The sequence below is a fragment of the Podarcis tiliguerta genome (assembly GCF_965153285.1).
Source record: "Podarcis tiliguerta genome assembly, chromosome: 6".
In the NCBI taxonomy this organism is placed as follows: Eukaryota; Metazoa; Chordata; class Lepidosauria; order Squamata; family Lacertidae; genus Podarcis; species Podarcis tiliguerta.
Window position 1 is genome coordinate 19,019,236 of NC_139539.1, and position 26,332 is coordinate 19,045,567.

The 26,332-nt window shown below is 45.0% G+C and overlaps 1 protein-coding gene and 2 long non-coding RNA genes across 3 annotated transcripts in view; 1 reads left to right on the forward strand and 2 right to left on the reverse strand.

Moving 5' to 3' along the window:
• LOC310680449 overlaps nucleotides 1-26,332 on the reverse strand; it is a 421,426-nt gene that overhangs the window by 14,683 nt on the left and 380,411 nt on the right. The window lies entirely within an intron of this gene.
• On the reverse strand, nucleotides 3,482-9,681 carry CEBPB (CCAAT enhancer binding protein beta). Its single transcript, XM_083447059.1, has one exon. It carries the CDS (start codon nucleotides 5,461-5,463, stop codon nucleotides 4,342-4,344), a length of 1,122 nt encoding a protein of 373 aa, XP_083303185.1. The 5' UTR covers nucleotides 5,464-9,681; the 3' UTR covers nucleotides 3,482-4,341.
• On the forward strand, nucleotides 13,877-15,609 carry LOC310680477. Its single transcript, XR_014512804.1, has 2 exons — nucleotides 13,877-14,274; nucleotides 15,125-15,609. It is a non-coding gene; the product is annotated as an uncharacterized lncRNA (long non-coding RNA).

Below are 26,332 nucleotides of genomic sequence, written 5' to 3' on the forward strand. Positions count from 1 at the left end.
TTGTAATCTAAGTTTGTTTGTTTATTATTATTATTATTATTATTAAAAACATTTAAAAAGAATGTATGTGCATTCATATTGCTATTTTGGGACATAGGGAAGGCAACCACAAGCCATTGTTGAATGGAGAGAAATAAGGCGTTAAATTTATTTGGATCCACAAACCTCCAAGAACACAACAAATGCTACTACCGAGTTCAAGATAATATATCATGCCTAGTGGTGAGATGGAATTTTAAATTGTTTAAATCAAACCATTTTATATTTAATTTTTTTAAAAAATCAGATAAGGTTGAGGGACTAATTTACACTGAACTTTAAATTAACAAGTACTGAAATATATATAAAACCACTATTTTAAAACCCAGGAATCTAGCAGTCTAGCTCCAGAGGGAAAGCTAAGCACATACTTAAATCTCTCCCACTTAAGTAAATTAATTTTAAAGTGCCTAACCCAGATCACACCTGGAACTGTGAACTTTTCAAAAATTCTGGAAATTTATTGTTAGTTCTGAAATAACTTATCACATAAGTGCTAGGCCAGAAGAGGGATATCAGAAAAGGCAAAAGATAATTATTCTCCCTGTTAAGAGCCATTAAAAATTGCCTCGTAGAAACACATACAGGAATCAGCAAGAAAATCCGTCAAAGAACTGTGCTGTTAGCATCATGGAACAAAAGTTGCTTTGGCCTTTTGTATCTTGAGCAGCAGCCTCACATAGTGCACAGCAAACTATTTTCATGTTTCAAATGCGAGTTGTGATATAGAAGGATAGCTTGCTATTCAAATAACCCTTCCTCAACAAAAAAATCAAACGAGCATAGGGAAACCTTTTAAAAATCTAGGCCTTATTGAGTTTGATGAAGCACAATTGCAACCTTAAAACCACAACTCAAAAAACTACTTTAGGAACCTTTATTCCCACTCGCTTCCCACAACAGATTTTTTTCCATGAGATCATAAACTGCTCCTGCTATGTGGCATAGGGGACTGTCGCTGTACAAGAAATACAGGTCTTAAAGGCCTCCTGGGCACACAGAGCTTCTTCCGTTCTCGGGATTGTGGCCTGCATTTTGCAACTAAGAAGTTAGCGCTTGCCCCAAGAACCTACCCTTTTACAACGCATTGCACCGGAACACACACTTACTCCAGGCTGTTGCTTTTCCCAGACTAAGGCTGAAATTCCCACTTATTTAGGATGAAGTCCCACAGAGCTCCATGAAACCTACTTCCAAGGAGAAATATACAGGGTTGCACTCTAAGATACTGATCCTGTGCATAGTTACAAAGGCAGATTTAGGGGAGCTCGACCGGTTCAGCCACAAATGGGGACACCACAACTATTATTTAGAATGGAGCACAAGAGGCAGGGGGCATGAAATTTTGGTGTCACACAGGGTGCCGCTGAAATTTGAGACCCCAAGGTCCGCCACCGCCTATTTACTCAGCAGACCAGCAAATTCAATGGCATGTTTTCTCCAAGGAAGCACGCACAGAACAGCAATCTGAGGAGGGCAATAATTTGTGTGAAAACAATATGTTAGACAGAAGATTCTACTTTGCAGAGAGGTTGATCAGTTGGGGAACCTGTGGCCTTTCAACTGCTGTTGGACTACAACTCCCATCATCCCTGACTATTGATCATACTTGGATCTGATGGATCAGAGATGGAGTCCAGCAAGATCTGGAGGGCCACAGGTTCCCCACCACCGGATACTGCCTCCTTTGAGCAAGCCTTTGCCCTTGATGAAGGCCAATGAACAGAAACGGCTCACGCCGATTTTCACATTCCTTTACCTACGCAGCATCTGCAAAGCAACATAAAGACATTATACCCTTGTTCTTCTTGGTATGCCTTTGCAAGCCTTTGGGGAGGTCATAATACAGTTTGGCAGACCAAACGATTGAAAGCCTGAACGTAACTGGGCTGTGGACCACTGTAGGTAAAAACCGAGCTCAACTTTTCCATGAAGCTGCATTCGTTGTTAGCGAAAACCTAAGTTTCATCAGCAAGCAGAGAATTAGGAGCTGCTGCTTCTTTTCCCTGAAGGGGATATCGACAAGAGCAATGTTTAGGTCAACAGCCTCCAAGCAAAGTGAATTCTGCATTTCATCAGTGCAAAGGGCAGCAGGGAAGATTTAAAGCTTTTTTCTTGGATATCAGAATTTAGAACCTAGAAGTACTTTAAAAGGGCCTAAATTCATAGTAAATTGCTGAATAAGACCAGTCCTTTACCAAGCTCTCCTCTACACACACACACACACCAATTTCACATACTGTTAACATTTTACTAGCAGTATAGACACATGAGCAAACTATGCAAGGCTAGGAACATTCAGCTTCCTGGTCTTGAGAAATCATAGATTCCACAATCGCTAGCATGAACTTTTGGATATCTGCCTGTCCAGTGCGCTTCCCCTGTGCAAAAACACTGCTTGCTCTCATTGCACTGGACAGGCAGAAGTTCTACATGAACATCACTGCTTTTGCCACAGGTTGCCTCGCTAAAGTAAGTAACTAAATAAAGTTGGACGGAAGATGCTAGGCTAGGCATGCTCTATAAATAAAGAACAGTGGAAATCCGCACGCCAGAGGCGGGGGTTAATTGCCTTATTTTTACCTGCAATTAACACACTTTGCATCTAATTCACTTTAATATGGTAGCTGCTAGGCTTGGGGGACATAGATCTCACTTATTCTGCAATCCCTTCTTTCTGTTGTTGTTAATTGTTGCTCGAGATTGTCACAAACAAGTTAGTTTGACATTTAAAAGTATGACATCCTTTTTTTAAAAAAAGCAATGAGATCCGAAAAAGAATTTGAACGCCTTACTTGGCATCTGTGTTTTGACACTGTATCGTTCTCAACCTAATCTGTGTCATGAGGCTTAGAAACTTCCCCCGCCCTTAAAACTAAAATCTGGGCATTCACAAAAATGGACTGCAGAGAAGTGGGCTGCCCACAACTCTTTCAGAAATTCTGGAAAAGTTTTGAAATAGATATGCCTTTCCTGATGAATGTATTCTCAGCATGACCAGCTCAAATGTATCCCTATGACACACAAATCTATCTTTTTCTTATTCCTCCCCCCCCCCCAATTCTCTGCAGTTACTTAAACAAATCAGAAATATTGGTTTATCACACCAGGAAAATAAAAGAAATGAGAAATAAAGGAAACAAGACCCAGTATGTTTTTGTCATCCCCTTATACGTTACCTGCAGTTCCAGGTCTCCCCAATTTGTAGTCATTCACAAGCAGATCGACAGTTTCAGCAACAAGGCAGTAAACTGGAAGAAGTGACTGCTTTGCTTCCAAGCTGGTTCTCTTGGGAATTTCTGCTGAACGAAGAACTGGAAGAAATCTATATTCTATTTCAGCCGCTGGGACACCACTCAGTTATTTTAATGGCTCTAGATTGCCCCCCTCCCCCCCCCTTGATATAGTGGAGGGTTAGCACCTTGAAGAAAACAAGCTCTCGTTTTCCGTCCTGACAATAAAGTTTTATTAAAATTGTTCATTAATGCTTCATGTGTAGCAAGAATGCATAGATCCCAAAATATACATATGTCTTTTTTTCTCCTTATAGAAATAGACCATTCTTTATAATAAAAAACAACTGTAGGAACATCTTTAACAGATTACTCAATCCATGACTGACAGTTACACGAGGTTGCATCATGTGTAGCCAGCTTTTCCAGCCATGTTTTAAAGATTGCATCACTCTGGCCTCTCTTTCTCTCTACTTTATTCTCTCTCTCTTCTTAAATAACACAAGCATTCAACCCAAAAAGAAAAAAGGGGGGAAAGGGGGAGGGAGAGGGGAAACAACCGCTGCAAAGACATCAGATCGGAAATTAAGTGGCTTGTGTCGGGTTTGCCGTCACCTTTCTTTTTCTTAGAAAAAAAACAGTAACAAGAAAAGTTGGAGGGGGTAAAATAAAAACAAATCACGATTCCTCCATGAAGTTTGCAGAGGTAAATGGAAACCGCCAGGAGACTCCCCGCGCCAGCCGAAGGAGTTGGACAGCACGTAGCTTAGAGCGGAAGGCTTCTCCCACCTTGAGCGCGCGAATTAAAGGTGAAATAATAAAAATAAAAATGATACGCATTCATATATGTAAACCCTCTGGGCTCGCTCTCTCTCTCGACTTCTCCCCCCCCCCCCCCGATTCTGCCTCGCCTTGTAAGGAGCGGGGAGACGATCGTGTACAAACCCACCCCAGATCCCACCGCCCCCAACCTCGCCGATCCTTCCCCCAAACTCCATGCGCCGCCTGCGCCCCCCTTCCCAGCTCAAACCCCCTTCCCCCTCAGCTCTCGTCGGGGGTCGGCTGGGGGTTAGCAGTGTCCGGAGGAGGCCAAGAGCGGCTCGGGCAGCTGTTTGAACAAGTTCCTGAGCGTGCTGAGCTCCCGGGAGAGCTGGTCCACTTTCTTTTGCAGCCTCTCGTTCTCGGCCGTCAGTTCCAAGACTTTGTGCTGCGTCTCCATGTTGCGCAGCTTGGCTTTGTCGCGGCTCTTGCGCACGGCGATGTTGTTCCTCTCGCGCCGCAGCTTGTACTCCTCGCTGTGCTTGTCCACGCACTTCTTCGACTTGTGCTTGCCGCCGCCGCCACCTCCGCCGCCGCCACTACCGGGGCCTGCCGGGTAAACGCCGCCGCCGCCACTTCCTCCTCCGGCCGAGGCGGACTTCGAGGAATCGGACGGGTTCGGGGTGCCCGGCGGGCTGGAAGACGACGACGTGGAGAGGTTGCCGCTGCTGCCGCTCGGCACCGACTGGTAGCCCAAGTAGGAGCGCACGGTGCTGCCATAAGGAGAGGACATTCCCCCCAGGCCGGGCCCTGCGCCGCCGCCCGCGCCGCCGCCGCCCTCGTCCTTGCGGGGCCCTTTGCAAGAGTCCAAGTGCTCGAAGACCGGCTCCACTTTGGTTTCCACCATGGGCGGGTAGCAGCCCAGCAGCGTGCCGGCCTTGTGGCCTGCTTGCCCGACGCCCGGGTGGTGGTGGTGGCCGTGCCTGGCTAGGCTGATGTACGCGTAATCGGGGTGCTTTTTCCCGCCGCCTTTATAGTCCTGCTCCGAGAAGAGGTCGGAGAGAAAATCTTGGCTGCTGTTCCCGCCGCCGCTGCTGCTGCTGCTGCCTCCGCTGCTGCTGCAAACCGGCTCAAAGTTGCCCCCTGCTGCCGCGGAAGGAGGCGGCTGCTGCTGCTGCTGCTGTTGCTGCTGCTGCTGCGCCTGTTGCTGCTGCGATGCTAAAGGGTCCAGGTAAGGGCTGAAGTCGATGGCTCTCTCGTGGTCTCCGACGGTGAGCTCGGTCATGGAGCGGCCCCCTGGAGCCCGGGGGTGCAGCTTGCTCAGAGCAGCCAGACAGTCCGCCTCGTAATAGAAATTAGCCACTTCCATGGATTTAAAGGCCGGCGGCTGGAGCGGGAGGCATGCCTGGTCCCAGGCCACCAGGCGTTGCATGAAAGCAAAAGGAGAGGCGGGGAGCAGACGGGGAAGGGGGCGAGGGAGAAAGGGGGAGTCCCGGCCCCCCGGAGCTGCTGGGGCGGTCGAGTCGCTGGCTTCAGACGGCGAGCACGATCGGTCGCGCAAAGCCCTTGCGTTCCTTGGAGAGGGCTCCTTTCCCCAGCGCGCCCGCTGACCGTCCGCGCCCGCAATGCTTCAGAAACCCCGAAGCTCCAGGCTCTCCTGGACCCCGGTGCTGGTGCTAGTGCTGCGGCCGCTGGCTGCCTTGCTGTGTGGCTGCGGGTGAAGCTCGCTGCGGACCATCTGGTTGCTCCGGGTGCCGCGCCGTCGCTTAAAAGTCTCCGGACTTGAGAAAGTTCCTTTGCGCGCAGTTATTTATAGGGGCGGCGCGTCCCTTGGCAACGGGACGTCACGCCTAGCTGGCTGGCTGCCACGAGCTCGCGCAGCGCACGAAAGCGCCTCGCCCGCTGGCTGCAGCCTCAAAGGAGCGCGCTCCGAGTGCGTGTGGACCTCCCGGAGCCTGGGCCATTCATAATAACAACAACAAGGCGCGGATCGAGGGGAGGAGAGGAGGGAGACATGGGTGGATTGGGTTTGGCCCGGGGAGGGGCTTCATTCTCCCCAGACGGGACAAAGTTTTCATTTCAAGTCGATCGATCTGTCTTAACTCTCTCTCTCTCTGTGCGTCTTTCCGTCGCTGCTTGGATCTTTCCAAGGCAAGAACAGGCGATGCGACCTTGCAGCCAAATCCACCGGCTCTTTTGCAGCCTGGTCCTGGGAGACGCACACTCAAAAAGAGGAACCATTTGTCCAGTGTGTTTCATGTTCAAGATGCACACTCAAGATTGTTTCCTTTTGCGTCCTGGTCCGTGGAGTTGAGTTGGGCTTACTTACTCTGGAGTAAACGTGCTGAGGATTGGGGGCTCAGCAGGGTAAGGAGGAAGTTCTTCTGAACAGAGTGGAGCTTCTGAGGAAGGAAGGGTTAGGATCAGAGGAGGGCAACAGCAGAGCCTCTTTGCTTTCAGTACAGCGGGGTTTAAAATCTGTTTTAGGCTGCAATGCGAAACACACGACTAGGGACTAGACCCACTGAATACAGCAGGTTTTTTTCTTTCTTTAATACCTGAGCCTCGGTTTGTGCACCTCAGGGATTCTGAGCGCAGGAACAGAGCCAGTTGTGTTTCATGTTGAAGCAAATGAGGAAGAAGTGTCCACAAGTGCAAAACTGAGGCCAGTGAGGCAAAGTTACTCAAGTTTGGGGGTGAGATCCTGCACGTTCCATTTTAGAACCCTGAGCCTTTTCTCTCTCCCCTTCTCTTTCACATGCTTCAGAGATGGCCACCTGTTTGAGGAATGGGAAGAGAAATCACGTAAGGGAGCCAAGCTCTAGACTGGATTCAAAGGAGGCTAAAAGGAGGGTTTTAATGGGCCTCTGGAAGTGACTGGAAATGGTCATTGTGTGTCTGTCAGCCTTTAAGGCTTGAGCATGTCTGGGCATCACACCACTTGCCCAGTTAGACCTCCTTAATCCTAGATCTGGTTCTGGAATGATGGGAGGTGGAAAGTCACCCTGCCTCCAATCAGAACTACTTCCTTGCTTCACGCATTCCTGAGTTCTGCCTTGGCACTGAATACTTTCCAAGCCTTGGAAAACAATGGACTTCTAATATTTGAATTGCCCCAGAGAGCTGCACAAGACTTCTGAGATTAACCTGGCTGGGCAATTTCTTCTTGCAAAGGCTGTGGGCCAGATACTAAATTGTCACTATTTGGGTCTAGCAACTTCAGACGTGCCCAGGCAGAAAGCGCTCCTCTTTCCAACATGAGATTCTTCTTTTGTTTTGCAACTGCTGCAGGCCTGCGTTTGACCTGGTAGTGACAGGTACCACACTTTAAGAAGCCTTGCTTGGTAGGGCAGTGACATTATATGGCAAAATACAGCCCTTACGGACTCCTGCAGTCTCCCACCGGGACTGGGGAAGCACGACTGAGCTGGAAGAGCTGCAGCAAGCTTGGGGGGGGGGGAATGAACCCTGGTACCCTGTTTAATTAAAGACACCCACCTTTGGAGCCAAGCATATATTTCACCCTCTTTCACTCCCACATTTACCTGTTTACAAGATAGTGACTCACTCCCAGAATAAAGGACATCAATTTAAAACAAAACATATAATTAAAGAAAGTAGGAGTGTCCTTTGCAAAGACGACCCAGCGCTGAAGAGAACATGGCATTGCATCTCAGAGTGATGTGAAGCAATTCTGCGGTGTGAGAAGCATTGTAACGTTAAGCCAGAGGAACAGGTATTGCATTATGCGATTCAAACAGTCAACAGTTCACGAGGGCTCAAACCTCAGAGAGATTCAAAAAGAGGAAGAATTCGGAAATCGGGTTGTACAGACCTGCGTTCCCTTCCCTTCTCTCTCTCTCTCTCTCCTCTATTTTGAAAATGATTTTCTTCATTGGAAATGCAGTAATGACAGAACACCTAGAAGCCTTCAGGGCTGTTGTACCCTATGTGCACTCCTTTGGCTTCGTGGCCTTCTGGGTTGCTTGTTGTTTTTTTCAAAAAAAGAATTCTCCTTAAAAGTAGGTTCCTAGTCCTCATGGTTTCTAGTCCTCCGAAGCATTGCATGTTTTATATGCCAAATGCTGAGAAAAGCTGAGGACATAAGGCGGCTATGTGCATGCTGTACCTTTAAAGCACATTATTTCCCTCAAAGATTTCTGGGCACTCTTGTTTGTTAAGAGTTGCTAAAACGCACTAAAAAGTGTGTTTTCCCAGGGAATGTGGCGGGGTAAATGGAAAGCTGCTCAGACCTGTGCTTTCTAGCATGGGACAAGCAGAAGTGTAGGCAAGCCCTGAGGCCCAAATCAAACATGTGTTTTCAAGTGCCTCACCATTGGCCGGGCTGGCTGGGTCTGATGGGAGTTGAAGTCCAAAAACATCTTGAATGGCCACAGGTTCCCCATCCCTGCTCTGTGCCCACCTTCACACCTGACTGTGAAGGCAAGCATCTTCATCTCTGTGGGTACCATGGCATCTTGTGCAGGCTGCAGGTGGTTGGTACGTTGCTCTGGTTCAAAGTTATAGGGTGGCCTTTTGTTTAAAAAACCAGAAGCCTTTTTACTGGGTATAGTGGGTGAAGGGATCCCAAAGGAAGATAAAAGACTATTTATGTATGCAACAACTGCGGCAATAATTCTTTCAGCCCCAAAACGGAAACAACAAAAAGTGCCAACGAAAGAAGAGTTGCATATGAAGAGGATGGACTTTGCAGAACTGGCGAAGCTGACAGGAAAAATCCAAAACAAGCACGATCCACTATTCCAAAAGGATTGGAGTAAGTTTATACGATATCTGAAAGATTATTGTAAGCAATTAACATCACTAGCAGGGTTGTCTGAAGACTTGTAATGAGAAATTTTCTGTCTCTCTGTATTTATTTAAATTTTGAGCCATTTTGTAATGAGTATAATTAGAATTGGAAAACGTGTAAAATGCAATGATATAAAGGTTAATTTCGAAAGCCATGAGGCGGGAGGGAAGGAAGTCAATGTATAATATTAAATGGAAAATAAAAATTATACACAGAGAGAAAGAGAGAGAGAGAGTTATAGGGTGGCATTCAACTAACTTTTACTCAGAGTAAACTTATTGAAATTAATGGATTAATTTAGGCGTGGACTCTCAGAATTGTAGCGGCCCTGAGGGTCATCAATCAACCCCCTGCAATGCAGGAATCTCAACTAGATAAAACATGGCAGTTGGCCACCCAACCTCTGCTTTACAATCTCCAAGGAAGGAGAATCTAGCACTTCTCATGGGAGTCTGTTCCAATAATACCTCTTAGTGTCAGAAAGTTCTTCCTGATGTTTAATTGCGATCGCCTTTCTTGTAACCTGAATCCATTGATTATGGTCCTAGCTTCCGGATCAGGAGAAAACAAGTTTGCTCCATCTTCAATGTACATTGTTTTTTAATGGTTGAATTTAGGTGGATACCACTGATATCTAGTTCTGTATGCAGTTCTCTTCCTGTTCTGTGCCATTATCCTCTTGAAGAGTGGATTACAGCGGCTGCACCTGTATTTCAAGACAGGCACTCCTCTCATCAAAGGCTGAAAAGCCCTTTCCAAAGAGCTAAGAATAGCAGTATTTCTATTGCTGGGTTTTTAAAAAAATAAAAATAAAAAACCTGAGTGTGTGGATATTTTTTGTGTGTGTGTTGTTTTGGAAAGGAGAGGTGCTGCTGCCAAAAGAATGTAGTGTGATTAATCTTTTTGAAAAGGCGAAGGGAGAAGCAACTGATCTTCAGTCAAGTCTAGGCTCATGATTTCATGGTCTCCCTAGATTTCACTTGCTCTCCCCAAGATCACATAGTGAAACCTACTTGTTTTCCAAGCCCTCTTCACATGATGATCCTTCCACCTAACAGCCTAATTCGGTACATGTCTACTCAGAAGTAAGTCTCACTGTGTTCAGTGGGGCTTCCTTCCAGTTAACTGGATGTAGAGTTGCTGCTTTAAATCTGGAATGCGTTTTTCTAATGTTGACATATAAAAGATTGCAATTTCTAAATAGAAAAAAACCCCTTTTGTTTTATACATAATATTAAACTATATTACTGGTGGCCTCTTTTTTTTTTTTTTAGTTTACGGGCACTCCAAAATAAAATGAAATGGCACCATTTTTCTGACATTGGTATTCCATAACAAGGTTCCATAAGAGTCTGGAATTAATTAGTTTGTTAGCTTAATGTGGTTTCCTTGTTGTCCCAGTACTTTACTAGTAATGTTTTAGCAGCAAGAAGGAAGGAAGGAAGGAAGGAAGGAAGGAAGGAAGGAAGGAAGGAAGGAAGGAAGAAAGAAAGGAAGGAAGGAAGGAAGGAAGGAAGGAAGGAAGGAAGGGCAAAGCTTCACAAGGTACTGAAAAAAATATTTAAATTATAGCAGAAATATATTAATGGCTACATGGAATTAAAACCCATTGGGTCCACTGGCCTGCCTAGTAATAAAACAGTAAAAAATGCAATGCTACATAGGTCTACTCAGAAGTAAGTCCCATTGGGTTCAGTGGGCTTACTCCCAAGTAAGTGGGAGCCTAAAATACACAGCTTGTATTTTTTATTAAGGCCTTCTTCAGAATCACTAAAATAATAATAAGTGTATGGCTCAAAAAATAAACCATGATACATGTTATTATTAATGTATATAAATGCCTGAAGACGCCATTGGGCTGTTAGCTGCTTATTATCAATTGCCATGTATTTTCCCCCAGTGCCATTTTGAGGCTTTCTTTTGTTGCTTTTTCATGGCTTTCTTGTGTGGCAACACCCCCCCCCCTTCTTTCTCATTCTCAATAATATTTTGGCACAAGTAAATGGATTCCCAATAACGTCTCTGTGTTCCTTCATCACATTGTGTTTCAAGGATCCAAAGATAGTTACTGGTAGGACTAATTAGAATTTCATAACCAATCATAGCCTTCATCTTCTCCACCAATCTTTAGTAACCTGTTCCTACTGGTTGAAGTTGGGCAAAAGCGAGAGGGCAGACTCCTTCCTGAAGAACACCAACATGTTAATTCCTTGGCTATTATTGGCTTACGTGACCATAACAGGAATAAGATCGACTTCCCTACAAGAGTGGCCAGGTCAATGTTGCTGGACTACGTTGCCCATCATTCCTTGCCATTGGCCATCCTGCCTGGGGCTGATGGGAGTTGGAGTCCTATTGCACTTGGCAGGCCACAGGTTCCCTATCCCTTATCCGTAGCTCCAACGAACAACAGGAACCCACTCTCAGCCTTACCTGGAGATCCCAGGGATTGGACCTCAACCTTTCTACATGCAAAGCTTGTGATCATCCACTTTGAAAGACTAGCACATTTACTTTGGCACAAAATTACAATCCACTCCATCAGATGCATGAAGTGTTGTCCTGAGTTAGAGGTATATACACGATTGGAATGAGGATTGTAAACAGCGAGGTCAGAAGAGGGGGAAGTGCAGAAAAGTACATAGCATTGTAATTACTAATAGCGGCCATTCTCACACACAAGAAGTTGCTGTTAATCCAAATATCCTGGCATTGGTAAGACCATCAACGCATATAATATGAAATGAAAGCTTTCTTCTGATTCTGCAAGGCTATCATCTGAAGAATGTTCTCTTGGATGCAAGGCTCACCCAAGTCAGTGAGGCTTGAATTCAATAAAACCTCTACAGGGTTGAGGTGCTAGCTATAAATGCCAGTGTCCTTCCTTCTTTCTATTGCTTTGTGTATAATATTCACATTACAATGACCTCCAGACTCCACGAAAGAAAATTAAAGTTGTCTCCCAGTTTTCATTGGTAGTCAGTTTCAAGAGATGGGCTCTGAGTTTGCCACAGTCCTGCTTTTGACACTTGTCAGTACAGTCATACCTCTTCTTGCGAACGCTTCATGTTGCATTTTTTTTCGGGTTAAGAACGCAGCAAACCTGGAAGTATTTACTTCCAGATTTCGCCGCACGTGCAGAAGCGTTCTGCGTGGTTCACACATGCGCAGAAGCACCGCTCTGGTTACAGACTTTTCAGGGTGCAAACGGCACCCGGGAACGGATCATGTCCACAACCAGAGGTACCACTGCACTGCCAGATAAAAAGATGTGATATCAATTTACTACTCCTAGTGCTCAAAAACAATATTTCAACTCTATCTAGCCAAGTGATAAGCTCCTTGGACAAATTTTCACACAAAGGTGAGGTCAACACCATTTCGCCTTCAAAGTATATTACATTCCCAATTAGCTGTGAATGTAAATAAAATTTATTATTAAAATAAATAAAATTTATTATTATTATTATTATTATTATTATTATTAAGTTTTCTCTCTTAATATTGCACAACATCCATTGGTTTTAAAAAATCAAGATTGGGAATGCATGAGTCACTATAACTGTTGTTAATGCCTCACCTGCAGAAGACAACAGTTTTGTAAATGCTAATTTTTTCGGTCACTGATAATCTGTCTTTACAAATGGTCCAACAATACCAGTGTTTTCAGACACCTAAATGTTTAAACGTTTCTTTGATTGTCCTTGAATCTCTTCGCCGCACTTGCTCTCGTCTCCTGCAACACCCTTTGAGAGCCACTGGGCTGATGTGAAGCAAGTGGCTTGATGGCACGCTCTCCAAGTGCCAAAATGAGTTATGGATGAGCCCACCGAAGAGAAAACGATCCCTGGGTCCAATATTCAAAGCATGCCCTAGGAAAGCGAACAGGAGATGTTAGAAAGGATGAGCCTATCTTCCTAGCCCCCGCTTCTTCTGGTCTCCACCGTGCTTTAAACTCATCCTGTTTCAGGCTCACCTCTGACCCAGCACTCCCAACCTTTGTAGCACGTGAGGTTGCACAACCTTTCGCTTTATCTGCCCAAGCGATGCTCTTTGCCCTACAGGGTACATGAGAGACGTCACCTGGCCATCGGCAGCTCCTGCCTGTTGCCTGTGGGACAGCATGACCAAAATGCTTTCCTCTACCTCTCGGAAAATTTCCAGTGCATCGGAGAGGTCAAAGTAACAGCTGCGTTTCTCGTCTTTATGGAGGAAACTGCTGGAAGGGCTAACCCACACTGACGGGGCACTTTCGGCAAAGGCAAAATGGAATTTTTGCTTCAGACACTTTGTCTGACTGAAAGGAGGCCTCTTTGCCTTTTACAAGTACTCAAACATGAAATCAGGCCGCGCATACCTTCATATGTAAAGTCTGAGCTGAATAAATGCCCACTTCCCTGAGCGTTTTTGCAGCCAGATCCCATATCTATCCCATGGTATCTGCGAGTCTTATTTCCAGGTAAGTAGGCTTACTACTATAGCCTTACAACATAATTACTAATCTCTAGGAAGCAAGCATTGCTGCCTTTCATTCATTCATTGGCTAATTCGTTGCTTGGGTCTGCTTATGGCTTAATCACTGCACTCCATGGGAAATGGATACTGAATACAAGACGTGAGAAAGCCCTTCCTAAGTTGCAAAGTCCCCATTTGCATCTCTGTTTCTAGGGAAATTCATATAAAATGGCTTTCTCATTCAATGTAAACGCAAGAAATTGATTTTCAAACAAAACCAAGCATTGTACACTAATTTGTTATATATACACAGGTTAGTGTATATTAAGATACACTGCTTTTAATAACAGTACAGTCGTACCTTGGAAGTCGAACAGCTTAGTTCCCAAATGTTTTGTCTCTCGAACGTCACAAACCCAGAAGTGACTGTTCCGGTTTGTGAACTTTTTGGTCTGACGGGGCTTCTGCAGCTTCCGATTGGCTGCAGCAGCTTCCTGCAGCCAATCAGAAGCTGCGCTTTGGTTTTCGAACGTTTTGGAAGTCAAACAGACTTCTGGAACGGATTCTTTTGACTTCCAAGATATGACTGTACTTGGAATCTGTAGTGCATTCCAAATGCAATAATAGTAAGCTGGGCCAGTATTACCACCTTCATACTACAAATTGAGGGACAGTAACTTGACTAAGACAACCTAACATGTTCACATTGGGATTTGAACTAAGCATTTCACAATGTAAATCTGATCGTATACAATGCCAGATACTTGCAAACAATTGAAATGAGCAGTGCACCCAGTGAAAATGTTTCTGTCCAACCAAGCTTTTTGTTGATTAATATTCTATAGCCTTTTCAATGTGTTGGTGGGAAGGGGTGTTATTGTTTTGTTTTTATTCTAACTATTTATTTCTCCTGTATTTTTATCTTGTGAACTGCCCAGAGATCTTCGAATGAAGGACAGAATAATGAATAAGTACGTAAGTCCAACACACAATACACCATACAGCCTTGCATTGCTGTATCTTACCTTCTTCCCTAGCCACTCACGCAAGAGCTGTTCCCATCATAGTGGGATGCAGCAATGGATTTGTCAATGGACTGCATGGCTGTCCTCTTCCCCTCCTCCTCCACTCAATCACACACTGACTTACTCTCCAAACAACTACCTAGGTGCAAAATGCTCTTGGAACGATCTCTCCGCCTTTGTGCAATAGCAGCTCGCATGTTTTTATAGCTGCCAACACAAACCCATTTAAGACAAGCCCATGCAGCCCAAACAATTACTTTATTCTTCTTTTCCCTATGTTTAATTGCTCTGTGCTCGCTTACTCCCTGAAGCTATTGACATCATTTCAGTTTATTTCCTCGGTCCAGATTTTGACAGATTGCAATGAGTTTTTGAATGCCAAGATAGATGCATGGGTACATAGTCAGAAAGGGGGGGGGGAGGGATTTTAGACAGAGACGACAACAATTAACAACAACATAACATAATAATGAGAATCATAGCAAAAACTGGCTGCTAATTAGCTACTGGGTGCTGGTTGAAGGTGCTGGTTTTGGAATATAAAGTGGTATAAACATCTCTTCACTCTGGCCTTTGACACATAAGAGGTATATTTTTAGGATGCATCCTATTTTTCTGACTGTAAGTTGTTTTAAACTATTTCCAATGTTGCATTTTAAATGGTTGCACCTTAGGGCGAAGGGCAGGCAAAATTGATAGTGTTAGTAGTAGGACTAGTAGTAATAACACAGGTTAGGACCAGGATACCTGAAATATTGTTTCACCTCTTATATACCCTAATTGATCACTTCACTCTGCAGGCGAGGTTCATGCATCACAGGGGGGCTGGGCTAGATGACCCTCAGGGGTCCCTTCCAACTCTCCAATTCTATGATTCTATGCAGCGCCATCTCATTAGGTGATCAGGTGCATGCGGTGCAGGAATCGGGCCATAGTGCTGTGGAATGAGCTCTCCTTACCGGAAAAATAAGAAATCAAGATAACAAACTTTTTTATAAAAGAATGGAAATGGTTTATTTGAATATTTACAAATAAACTGTTAACAGATAAGAACATTGGCAGGATTGTTGTAATAGCCTGCAGTTTGATAAGAGTATATAAACTAAATGAATAAATGAGTAAGTTAAGTTAATTTGGAATATGCAGAAAATATAAAAAATAAATTTAAGGAACCGCAGGAAGAGGGGGAAGGAAGTCGAGTTTTGAAATGGTAAAACGATTGTAAAATGATTGAAATGTATAAAATTGAAAATCATGAATAAAATAATAATAATTAAAAAAGGAATGAGCTCTCCTTGAATATTAGATATGTGTCGTCTCTACAAGCCCTCTAAGTAGATAATCTGTATCTGTAACTGGAATTGGTTTTTAGGACGTTTTTATTTTTTCGCTTTCTGCTCTCTGCCCTGGACAGGTAGGGCAGGAGATATAAACAAACAAATAAATGTTTCATTGTTCTTTGAATGTTTTCCCCCCTGGAAGCATGGAAATAAACACTAAACTTGCCCCATGTGCCACTGTATTTCTGGAACTGGCTTTTATGCCATGTGGAAGCTCAAACATAACGCAGACATTAACAGTTAGGGGGAAGTTGTGGAAACGGAATAAACCGCTGTGTGCAACAGAGGTCCCAGTGCTCTCTGGGTGCTGTCAGACTCCAAAACCCACCAGCCTCAGCCAAAATGGACAGTGGTAAGGGATGATGGGAGTTGTAGTACCAAACATCTGGGGAGCCACCACATTGGGCAAGGCTGATCAAAATATTTACTGCAGCTTCCAAGACACAAGTACAGAGTAAAAATGTAAAGATAAAGGTACCCCTGACCGTCAGGTCCAGTTGCGGTTGACTCTGCGGTTGCGGCGCTTATCTCGCTCTATAGGCTGAGGGAGCCGGCGTTTGTCCGCAGACAGCTTCCGGGTCATGTGGCCAGCATGACTAAGCCACTTCCGGCGAACCAGAGCAGCGCGCAGAAACGCCGTGTACCTTCCCGCTGGAGTGGTACCTATTTATCTACTTGCACTTTGACGTGCTTTTGAACTATTAGGTGGGCAGGAGCTGGGACTGAACAACAGGAGCTCACCCCGTCTCGAGGATTTGAACTGCCAACCTTCTGATCGGCAAGTCCTAGGCTCTGCTGTTTAACCCACAGCGCCACACCCGTCCCTTCCAAGACACGAGTACAGAGTAGCTGCTGCTAAAGCCCAAGGGGAAATGTTTGGGTGGCACCTTCTCGCAGCAAGTGTATCTTTGCTGCCATAAGAGCCAATTCCAAGCAACCAAGGTCCTTTTGTTCCCCACAATAAAATATTTGAGGGGGCTGGGGCTCCACAAGGTTGTTGGGCATTGTCATTCAAATGATTTACATGTGCCATGTCTTCTGATTGATTATGCCAGACGGGGCTTGCCAGCCCTCCACTCAATATTTTGTTCAAGTTGCCATCCTTGAAGGCCGCTAAAGAGGTAGGAAGGCCTTCTTTTTGGCTTATCGGAACAGCGCCTACCGATTTGGACAGTCCTTTCTGCGCTAATCTAGGCTGACAACATTTTGCATGGGGGACGTCTCCCTGCGGTTTTGGGATGCTGTACCTGTGCAGCTCATTCTGCTTTCCTCAAGTCTTAACGCTCTCAAATTCCTTGCCCTTGACTTGAGATTTCCCCCTAGGATTTTTAATGACTTCAAAAGAGCTGGCAGTGAGCTCATGCTGCCATCTAGTGACCTAACAAAAGAAAAAGAAAAGCATTTCCCTCCAAAACATGAACGCTTCCATACCTGGCATTTATTATCATTTTGTTATTTATCAGATTTCTATACCGCCCTTCATCCAAGGAACACAGGAGCTGTTTACAATATAAAGCACAGTCATGGCTTCCCTGAAAGAACTGTACAGTGGTACCTCAGGTTAAGTACTTAATTCGTTCCGTAGGTCCGTTCTTAACCTGAAACTGTTCTTAACCTGAAGCACCACTTTAGCTAATGGGGCCTCCTGCTGCCGCTGCGCCATCGGAGCACAATTTCTGTTCTCATCCTGAAGCAAAGTTCTTAACCTGAGGTACTATTTCTGGGTTAGCGGAGTCTGTAACCTGAAGCGTATGTAGCCTAAAGCGTATGTAACCCGAGGTACCACTGTAGTTTGTTCTGGGTATAACTCCCAGCACTCTTTAACAAACTGCAGTTCCCACAGTTCTTTGGGGGAAGAAGAAAGGTTTGTTATGAAGAAAGGCTGCAGCTTTTGCAACTTTCTAGTTTAGAGGAAAGGCAAGTAAGAGGTAAACATAATAGAAGTTTGTAGCATGGCATGGAGAAAGTTTTTCTCCCTCTCACATAACACTAGAACTCACAGGGATCCAATGTTGGAAGATTCAGGACAGGCAATTGGAAGTACTTCTTCATGCAGTCACACCCTCGGAAATTTTCCCAATGAAACTAGGGTCATCGCATTCCCTAATGATAATTTTACTATTTATACCCCACACATCTTATTGGGTTGCCCCAGCCACTCTGTGCAGCTCCCAACATATATAAAAACATAATGAAACATTACAACTTTTTTAAAAAATCCCTATACTACTACTACTACTAAATAATAATAATAAATTTTATTTATATCCCGCCCTCCCCAGCTGAAGCCGGGCTCAGGGCGGCTAACAATAATAAAATAGTGCAACATTCTAAAAACATTTCGTTATTAAAATTAATTAAAATCAAATTGATGGCAACCATTAAGCTAAAGTTCTGTGAAGATTCCCAAAGAAGGGAGTCAGGCTGTGCCCTGGCCAAAGGCCTGGTGGAACAGCTCTGTCTTGCAGGCCCTGCGGAAAGATGTCAAGTCCTGCAGGGCCCTAGTCTCTTGTGACAGAGTGTTCCACTCTAGTTGAGGCCAGCCTAACCTCTCTGTGTATACAAGATTGCCTTCAAACGGTTCAGGGGTCAGATAATGCCATACCCTCCATCATTTCTCCAATGAAAGTAGGGACATCCTATGGAAAAGTGGGACATTCCAGGATCACATCAGAAACTGGGATGGCTTCTCTAAATCAGGGATGTCCCTAGAAAATAGGGACGCTTGGAGGGTCTGCACGGTGCATAGTTAAACTGTGGAACTCAGAAGAGGCAGTCGTGGCCAACAACTTAGATAGTGCTTCTGCCTTCACAGCTGCAGGGAGTAATGCTTCTTTCTGAATACCAGCTGCTGGAGGCCACCAGAAGGGAGTGTCTGGTCAGTCACTGTGGGAACAGGATGATGGACTAGATGGCCCATTGGACTGATCCAATAGGCTCTTATGTTCATCTCACTGAGCCTGCCTCCCGTCCTTTCTACATTTTGAATGCCTGGTAAGAGCTTAGAAATCAGTTAAGTCTTCAGGCTCCTATGACAGGAGATCTAGGAGCTACTGTGACCGGCTGAAGAGAGATAAAAATGTAGAAAAGTGCTTGTGTGGTAAATGAACATTCACTAGCACTGATTTCCAGCTTTCAAATTCAGTTTGGTTAGCAAATTTCTAATCTAGTTTAATCTGTCCATGCGTTCTCTTCATAAGGTCATTTACATTTTAGCGTAAAAATGTTGACATTCTTATCTTGTTGCAAACATAACCGAGGATCTTAGCCACAAGATGGAGCTGTTGCAGAGCTTAATTTATTTTTATACCAGCATTCACTCTTAGGCGGAAAAGACTTATCTTTTCTCTTGTACGTTTCATTTTAGGGGAAGGGGGGGGGTGAGAATCAATTTTATCTCACCCATCAACACATTCCCAGTGCAGCTATAATTGCCAAATGTCTCCTTTCTTGCACATTAAACCGAAAAGAGCTTCTCAGCGGTAGCATCCGAGTTGTGAAAAACTCTGAAGAGACTTCTCTGTCTTCCTTTTCATGCTAGGTGAAGTGTGTGTGTGTGTGTGTGTGTGTACATACAGTATATATGCATGCCTCTAAAAGTCTGGAATGTGTGTGCTGTGAGGCTGCTATTCTACTGACTGGCTTTATCGGTGTTTGTCTTTATGCTTCATTTATGATGTAATAATAATAATAATAATAATAATAATTTATTATTTATACCCTGCCCATCTGGCTGGGTTTCCCCAGCCACTCTGGGTGGCTTCCAATAAACCACTAAAATACAATAACCTATTAAACATTAAAAGCTTCCCTAAACAGGGCTGCCTTTGCATCGCATGTTTAATTTTAAAAATGTAAGCCACTCAAATAATCCTGGTTATAAAGCAGCACAGGGGATGCGGGTGGCGCTGTGGGTTAAACCACAGAGCCTAGGGCTTGCTGATCAGAAGGTCAGAAGTTCGAATCCCCGTGACGGGGTGAGCTCCCGTTGCTCGGTCCCTGCTCCTGCCCACCTAGCAGTTCAAAAGCATGTCAAAGTGCAAGTAGATAAATAGGTACCGCTCCAGCGGGAAGGTAAACGGCGTTTCCGTGTGCTGCTCTGGTTTGCCAGAAGCGGCTTAGTCATGCTGGCCACATGACCCGGAAGCTGTACGTCGGCTCCCTTGGCCAGTAAAGCGAGATGAGTGCCCCAACCCCAGAGTTGGCCATGACTGGGCCTAATGGTCAGGGGTCCCTTTACCTTTATAAAGCAGCACAGAAGTACAGATTTGCCCCCCACCCCCAATAATCTGTAGCCATATATAGTTGGACCAATGTTCCACCTCACCCAATATTCTCTACTCTGGCTGACAGCAGCTTTTCAAGTATTAGGAGAGACCTGCCTGGATCTAGCTCCACTACTGAGACCCTAAAATATGATGATGTGGATTTATTAGTATGGAATGAATTTTGCGTGATTGGTTCAACGGCACGAGACACATCATATGGGGACTTCTGGCGAAGCAAAATGGCGGGCGCCATGGCAGTGGGCCGCTCCTGAAGCCAGCCAGAGCCAACTGCGCTACCAGGCTGATTCCAGGTTGCTGAGACTGCCGCTGCCACCGCCACTGCCGAGGGGGAACTGGGGACGCCCAGCACATCAACTGGGGGAACCGCTGACCCACAACCCAAATGGAGCCGGGAGCGAGAGCGCCTGGCCACCTGGCTGACTTTCCAGTGGCGCTTTGGGGCCAAGAAAACCCTGGAGCTGATGCAGGGAGAAGGAGGAGAGGAGAAGGAGAAGAAAGTGGGAGAAAGAGGAAGGAGAAAAAAGAGGGGAGCCCTGACCTTGCTGCACTGCTGCTGTCGCCGCTGCCGAGGAGGAGAGGTAGGAGAGCGCCAGGAGGGCAAGGACATGTGGCCGAGCCCAGGCTCGACCTGCAGTGGCGTAGCGTGGGGGGTGCAGGGGGGCCGGCCACACCGGGCGCAACATCTGGGGGGGGGGGCGCTCGCACTTGCAGCTCTCTGCCCCTACCTGGCTCACTCTCTCTCACTCACTGCAGTGCTGGCTGTGCGAATCTGATCCGAGCTGCCGGGTCGCCGCCCACTGTGGAGGGGAGGGTGCCAGGCGTGTGGTGCGGAGAGAGCGAGGGACTATCTGGGGGAGGGACAGTGCAGCAGGGGGGTTGCACAAATTACTTGCCTTGCCCCAGGTTAGGGGGCGCAAATTACTTGCCTTGCCCCGGGTGCTGACAACCCATGCTACGCCACTGCCGACCTGAGCCTACTCCATGGCAGCTAGCTCTCCAAGAGAGCAGGCTGGGGCCCAGTGGAAGTGCATGTGACAGAGGAGACCACAGAAGAGAAGATATTGCTTCTTTTTTAAAAATAATAATAATAACCTTTCCCCCTCTCTTTAAAAAAAAAAAGTGTCCCTGGATTCTTTGGAAAAAATCTGGTAACCTTACCCTAGAAGGCTGAAATGCAGGGAAATGAAACTGAGACGTCCTGTCTGTGAAGCAGACTCTGTCTACTGTGTAACCTCTATAGACACAATATCTTTCTTGGGATCAGAATTTGGCTAACCCAGAAATTTCTGTGGACCTCAACTGAAGCAAGATACAGAATGGCCCCTGGAGTAATCCATCCAAGAATACTCTTTAATCGGGAGATTTTTACCTTTCCCGGTCATCCTGCTGGTAGATTGCATGCAGAAGGTTTTAAGTGTAAACCCTCGCATTTCCTGGTAGGGAAGGGACAGACTCCTGCTTGAAAACCTGGAAGATGCTGTCAGACAACCATTTTATCTAATTATTTAATTAAATCAACAGCTCAGTAATAAGAGCATACTTAGCAAGGCCACCGTGTGCTCCGAGTTCAGGCAGAGCTGAAATGAATTTGTACTTCAACATTCTCCTTTGCATTTTGTTCCTCTAGATCAGGGGTCTGCAACCCGCGGCTCCGGAGCCGCATGTGGCTCTTTTAAACCTTTGCCGCGGCTTCGGGGCAGATACTAGCGAGGGGAGGAGGCACATTGTGCGCCCCGACACTCCCCACTGTGGCGGGCGCTGTACTGGCTGTGACGTCGCATGGGGGCGGTGCGTGCGTTAGTCACGCACCGTCCCGACGTCACCTTCCCGGTTTTGCGGCTCCCAGGTTTTTTTTCCTTTGGAAACGGGTCCAAGTGGCTCTTTTTGTCTTAAAGGTTGCAGACCCCTGCTCCAGATGTTCTCTGGGTGTATGAATATTTACAGAATATTCTCCAAATGTTTTAGTTTTCAGTATTGAGCACCAAACAGGGCATGAATATTGTTCAGATTCAAAGGCAGACATAAAGGTACTTAGGTTCAGTAAAACCAGCTTCTGGGCAATTAGCTTGTTGGGTACCGCTAAAAAAAAAGAAAGATAAAACTTGAAAGCATTTATCTGCAAGGCTGTAATAGGGAAACTTGAATTATGGAGATTCACACTGTTAGTTGCTATGGGACTTGATTAAAGAGACTTTGCCCAGTAAATCCAGGAAAAACAGAGAGAATAGTAGCCAACCATTTGCTCAATAGACTCATCTTTCTCTAATTATTCAACTTCTCTGTTTCCAGAAATAGGTTAATGATTACAGTCAGGTCAGTCTGATATGCACAGCTGCCTTCAGAGTGTCTGGATGTGAAGCAGGTTTCCATGTGCCCAGAGGAATGAAAAGGTCTCTTGGACTGGGTGCACACCATACCTTTAAAGCACATGACTTCCCCCAAAGAATCCTGAGAACTGTAGTTTCTTAAGGGTGCTGGGAATTGTAGCTCCGTGGGAGGTAAACACACAGCTCTGTGGGGTAAACAATGTGCTTTAAACATATGGTATGTACACAGCCTAGTGTTTTAAGACTACATAAACAGCAAGATTTCATGTCCAGAAGAGGTTAAAAAAGCAGGATTTGGAAAAGAAGATCCACCCAGCTGCATGTTCAAATATTTGGCAAATACAGTTGTTTCTAAATTTGTATTTGACACCCAGTGGTCTTTGGTTTCTGCATTTGTTATGCAGCCATTCATTCATTCCTCCGTGTATAGGGCGGTATATAAATCATAATAATAATAATAATAATAATAATAATAATAATAATAATAATAATTCATTTGACAATTTAAAAAAAATGCTGCAAAAACGGTATATAGGACTACAGAGTTCTCTCTGTAGGGCTGACTAACGGTCCCTTTATAAGTCCCTGACCACAGCCTGCACCCTAGCTCCCCTCAGGGAGCACAGGCCTTTCTCAAGCAGAAGCAAATGAAGTGGGGGAGACCTACTTGTTGAATTGTTCCTTTAAATGTAAAGGTTCATCATTGTTTCACCCGATGTGTATATCTTTAAGGGGCCAGAGCAAGGGCCAGAGCAAACTAACGAGATCCAGCTTTACAGCTGTGAAACATAGCAGGTGCTGCTGAGTTGCATTGATTAAGCTGTGTCAGGAATTGGGTGTAGTATATAAGGAGCAGCACCTAGCTCTGCCATTACCCTGAGGGATGGGTTGGCGGTTGGGTCGTGTTTGTTTGTTAATGTATTTAGTGTAAAAGGAGTTTTTGTTTTTGTAATTAAAGCCTTGTTATTATTAAGTTATTTTTGAGTCCCTTTTTAATACATGGTCTCCCCAGCAAGCTATCTGCAGTGCTACCATACTGCAAAAAGCCAACACTACTTAGGGTCCCTTCCGGAAACGAGGGTTATGTGCTCCCACTCCTTTTCTACATTCCCAAGCCTGGCACGCTGCAACTTGGAAGTTACTCCAGATTGGCTTTTACCTTCTCTATTTAATAATGCATCCCAGCAGAGCTGCTTCTTCTGACGCACTGTTCCGTGGCCTGCACAAAAGAAAGCAACAAGGCTTCCCGTGTTCCACAATAGGCAGCCAAAAGAAATTGCTTTGGATGTGCTGCTGTTCCTTTCTGCCTTTTTATTGGGGTGTCCAGGCACATTTACTGTCTCATCACAATCTACAACAACCAAAGATTCTTGCGTCACTTAAAAAAACAACAGGTACAATATTAATTGGGGCATGTTTTGTGGACTTTGACAGATCTGGTAATTTTGCTGCTATAGACTAACATGAAATCACCACAGTCTATGCCAGGGGTGGGGAACCTGTGGCTCTAGAGCTGTTGGACAACAATTCCCATCACCCCCAGCCCTCATGGCTGATGATCAGGGATTATGGGAGTTGTAGTCCTCACTCCTGGTCTAGGTGATCATTTTTGTCCAGTTGTCACAAAAGCAGTGCCATTGACCATACATTCTGATATCACACTGAGGTTGGCTGAGCAACTCTTCTTCACGTCCTGTGCTAAAGCTGGCTACTGGATGAAGAATCCAAAATCCACAGCAGGGTAATATCAACTAAAATAGTACAAAATCTGGCTCATACTTTTAATTAATATTGTATACAGTTTCATGTAAGCTGCTTAAAGACTTTTGTCAATTAAGAGGTATATAAATCTTGGCAAATAAAAGGAAGATGAAATTCCCACCAAAGAAGAATCGATAAGCAAGGTGATGGACTATGCAGAATTGGCAAAGTTAACAGCCAAAATAGAAGAATATAACAATGAGAGCTTTGTGGAAGAATGGAAGCTCTTTTTTTTGAACTATTTAAAGAAATATTATAGTTTGATGAACTCGCAAGCAGGGTTTGAAATATAAGCAACAGATGTAATTAGAGCATACAGTATTGTTGTGCTGATATATGAAATAGAGGGTATTGTGCAGCAAAGGGGGGGGGGCGGAATTAAAACACCCTGAAAAATGGGACGAGAAGTTGAGAAAATATAAATTTATTATATATTGAAGTATATATGTCAATTTTTTGAAAATTTCAATAAAAAATTATTATCCAAAAATTGTCAAATAAATAAACCAGTAAGATTTCGACTTCTCTGGCACCCACTGGTTATCCACTTCACATTCACACTTGTATGTTCCATTGCTTCCCTCTGGTTGCTTATGACATAATGAATGAGCAGTGGGCCATTTGGGTCTAGTCTTGTAAGATACAAATATTGGCAAATAAAGCAAGGCTTCAGGACAGTTGCATCAGTGCAACGTCATGCCTATAATACTATGCCAGTGTTGCTAACCAATCCATGACATGGTCACGGCACAACATTATGAGTCGATGCTACTATGGTTACAATGGTTGTCATCACTAGATGTGGCATAATAGCGATAGACAAAGGCATTCTTTAAGTCCCATGTACACTTATGCTTAGGATCAAACTCAAGTAAGCCACGTTTCCAAGTAAATATGCATAGGACCAGGGTATAAGAAGCACAGGAATGGATAATAGGGGACATTGTCAAAATAGAATGACGTCAACCCAGCTTTCTTCTCTTTCCAGAACTGGTCTACCAGATGCCTCCAGAAAGACCAGAAGAAGGGCATGAAGACCACAATATTCCTCAATTATTATTATTTTGTCCCCAAAAGTATATTGTGGCCCAGTGGTAGAGCACCTGCTTTTTGTGCAGAAGGCTCCGGGTTCAATCCTCAGCATCTTCAGGTCGGGCGAGGAGACCCATCTGAAGTCCTGGAGAGCTGTGGCCAGTTATTGTTGAAAATACTGAGCTAGATCAGATCAATGGTCCAACTCCCTACAAGGCAGCTTCCTATGTTCCCATGTCTCTGAACTTGAAGGTTTTCTAACAGCTTTGCTCTCCTAGCACACTTATTTGGGAATCAGTCCAGCTCCCAGGAGCTCAAGAGACCCTGCTTCTTGAGACCGTCACTGGACCTTGCCTCATGGGTGGACCGGCGCTGCCATTACTTCTGAACGAGGCAACCTGGGCTTCATTTATCTATACATTTTATTTTGTTTTTAAAGACCGCCATTTGAGGGCAAAAGCTGCCTTGATTTACATGTTGCTTTCCCACAGCTGGTGCCAAAGCAATTTCCACAGCAGCCATTTGACGATTATTTAAATGCAACCTCACATTTGAAACGCGACGTTCTGGATTTTCCTGACCCATTTGCAATCTCCCTTTCTTTGCAGCAAGCTGTGTGTGTATGTTTGAATGTTTGTGCACACCTGTAACTCAGTACTGCGGAACACTTTATGCATCTGAGAAACTCAGCTGTAGCCTACAAAAGCTGACGCCCTAATAAACTTCCATTACCCTTTTATGATGTCATCAACAAACACTCTGCTTTTGCTGCAACAGCCAGGAGCGACACAACACACCCTTCTGAAAAATACCTTAACATTTACGTAATTTAAACACCCTATGTTGTTGTTTAGTCGTGTCCGACTCTTCGTGACCCCATGGACCAGAGCATGCCAGGCACTCCTGTCTTCCACTGCCTCCCGCAGTTTGGTCAAACTCATGCTGGTAGCTTCGAGAACACTGTCCAACCTTCTCGTCCTCTGTCGTCCCCTTCTCCTTGTGCCCTCCATCTTTCCCAACATCAGGGTCTTTTCCAGGTAGTCTTCTCTTCTCATGAGGTGGCCAAAGTATTGGAGCCGCAGCTTCAGGATCTGTCCTTCCAGTGAGCACTCAGGGCTGATTTCCTTCCGAATGGATAGGTTTGATCTTCTTGCTGTCCATGGGACTCTCAAGAGTCTCCTGCAGAACCATAATTCAAAAGCATCAATTCTTCGGCGACCAGCCTTCTTTATAGTCCAGCTCCCACTTCCATACATAAG

Bases quoted from the DNA above. Each gene is read 5' to 3' on its own strand.
- CEBPB (XM_083447059.1), bottom strand. From the start codon at position 5,463: ATGCAACGCCTGGTGGCCTGGGACCAGGCATGCCTCCCGCTCCAGCCG.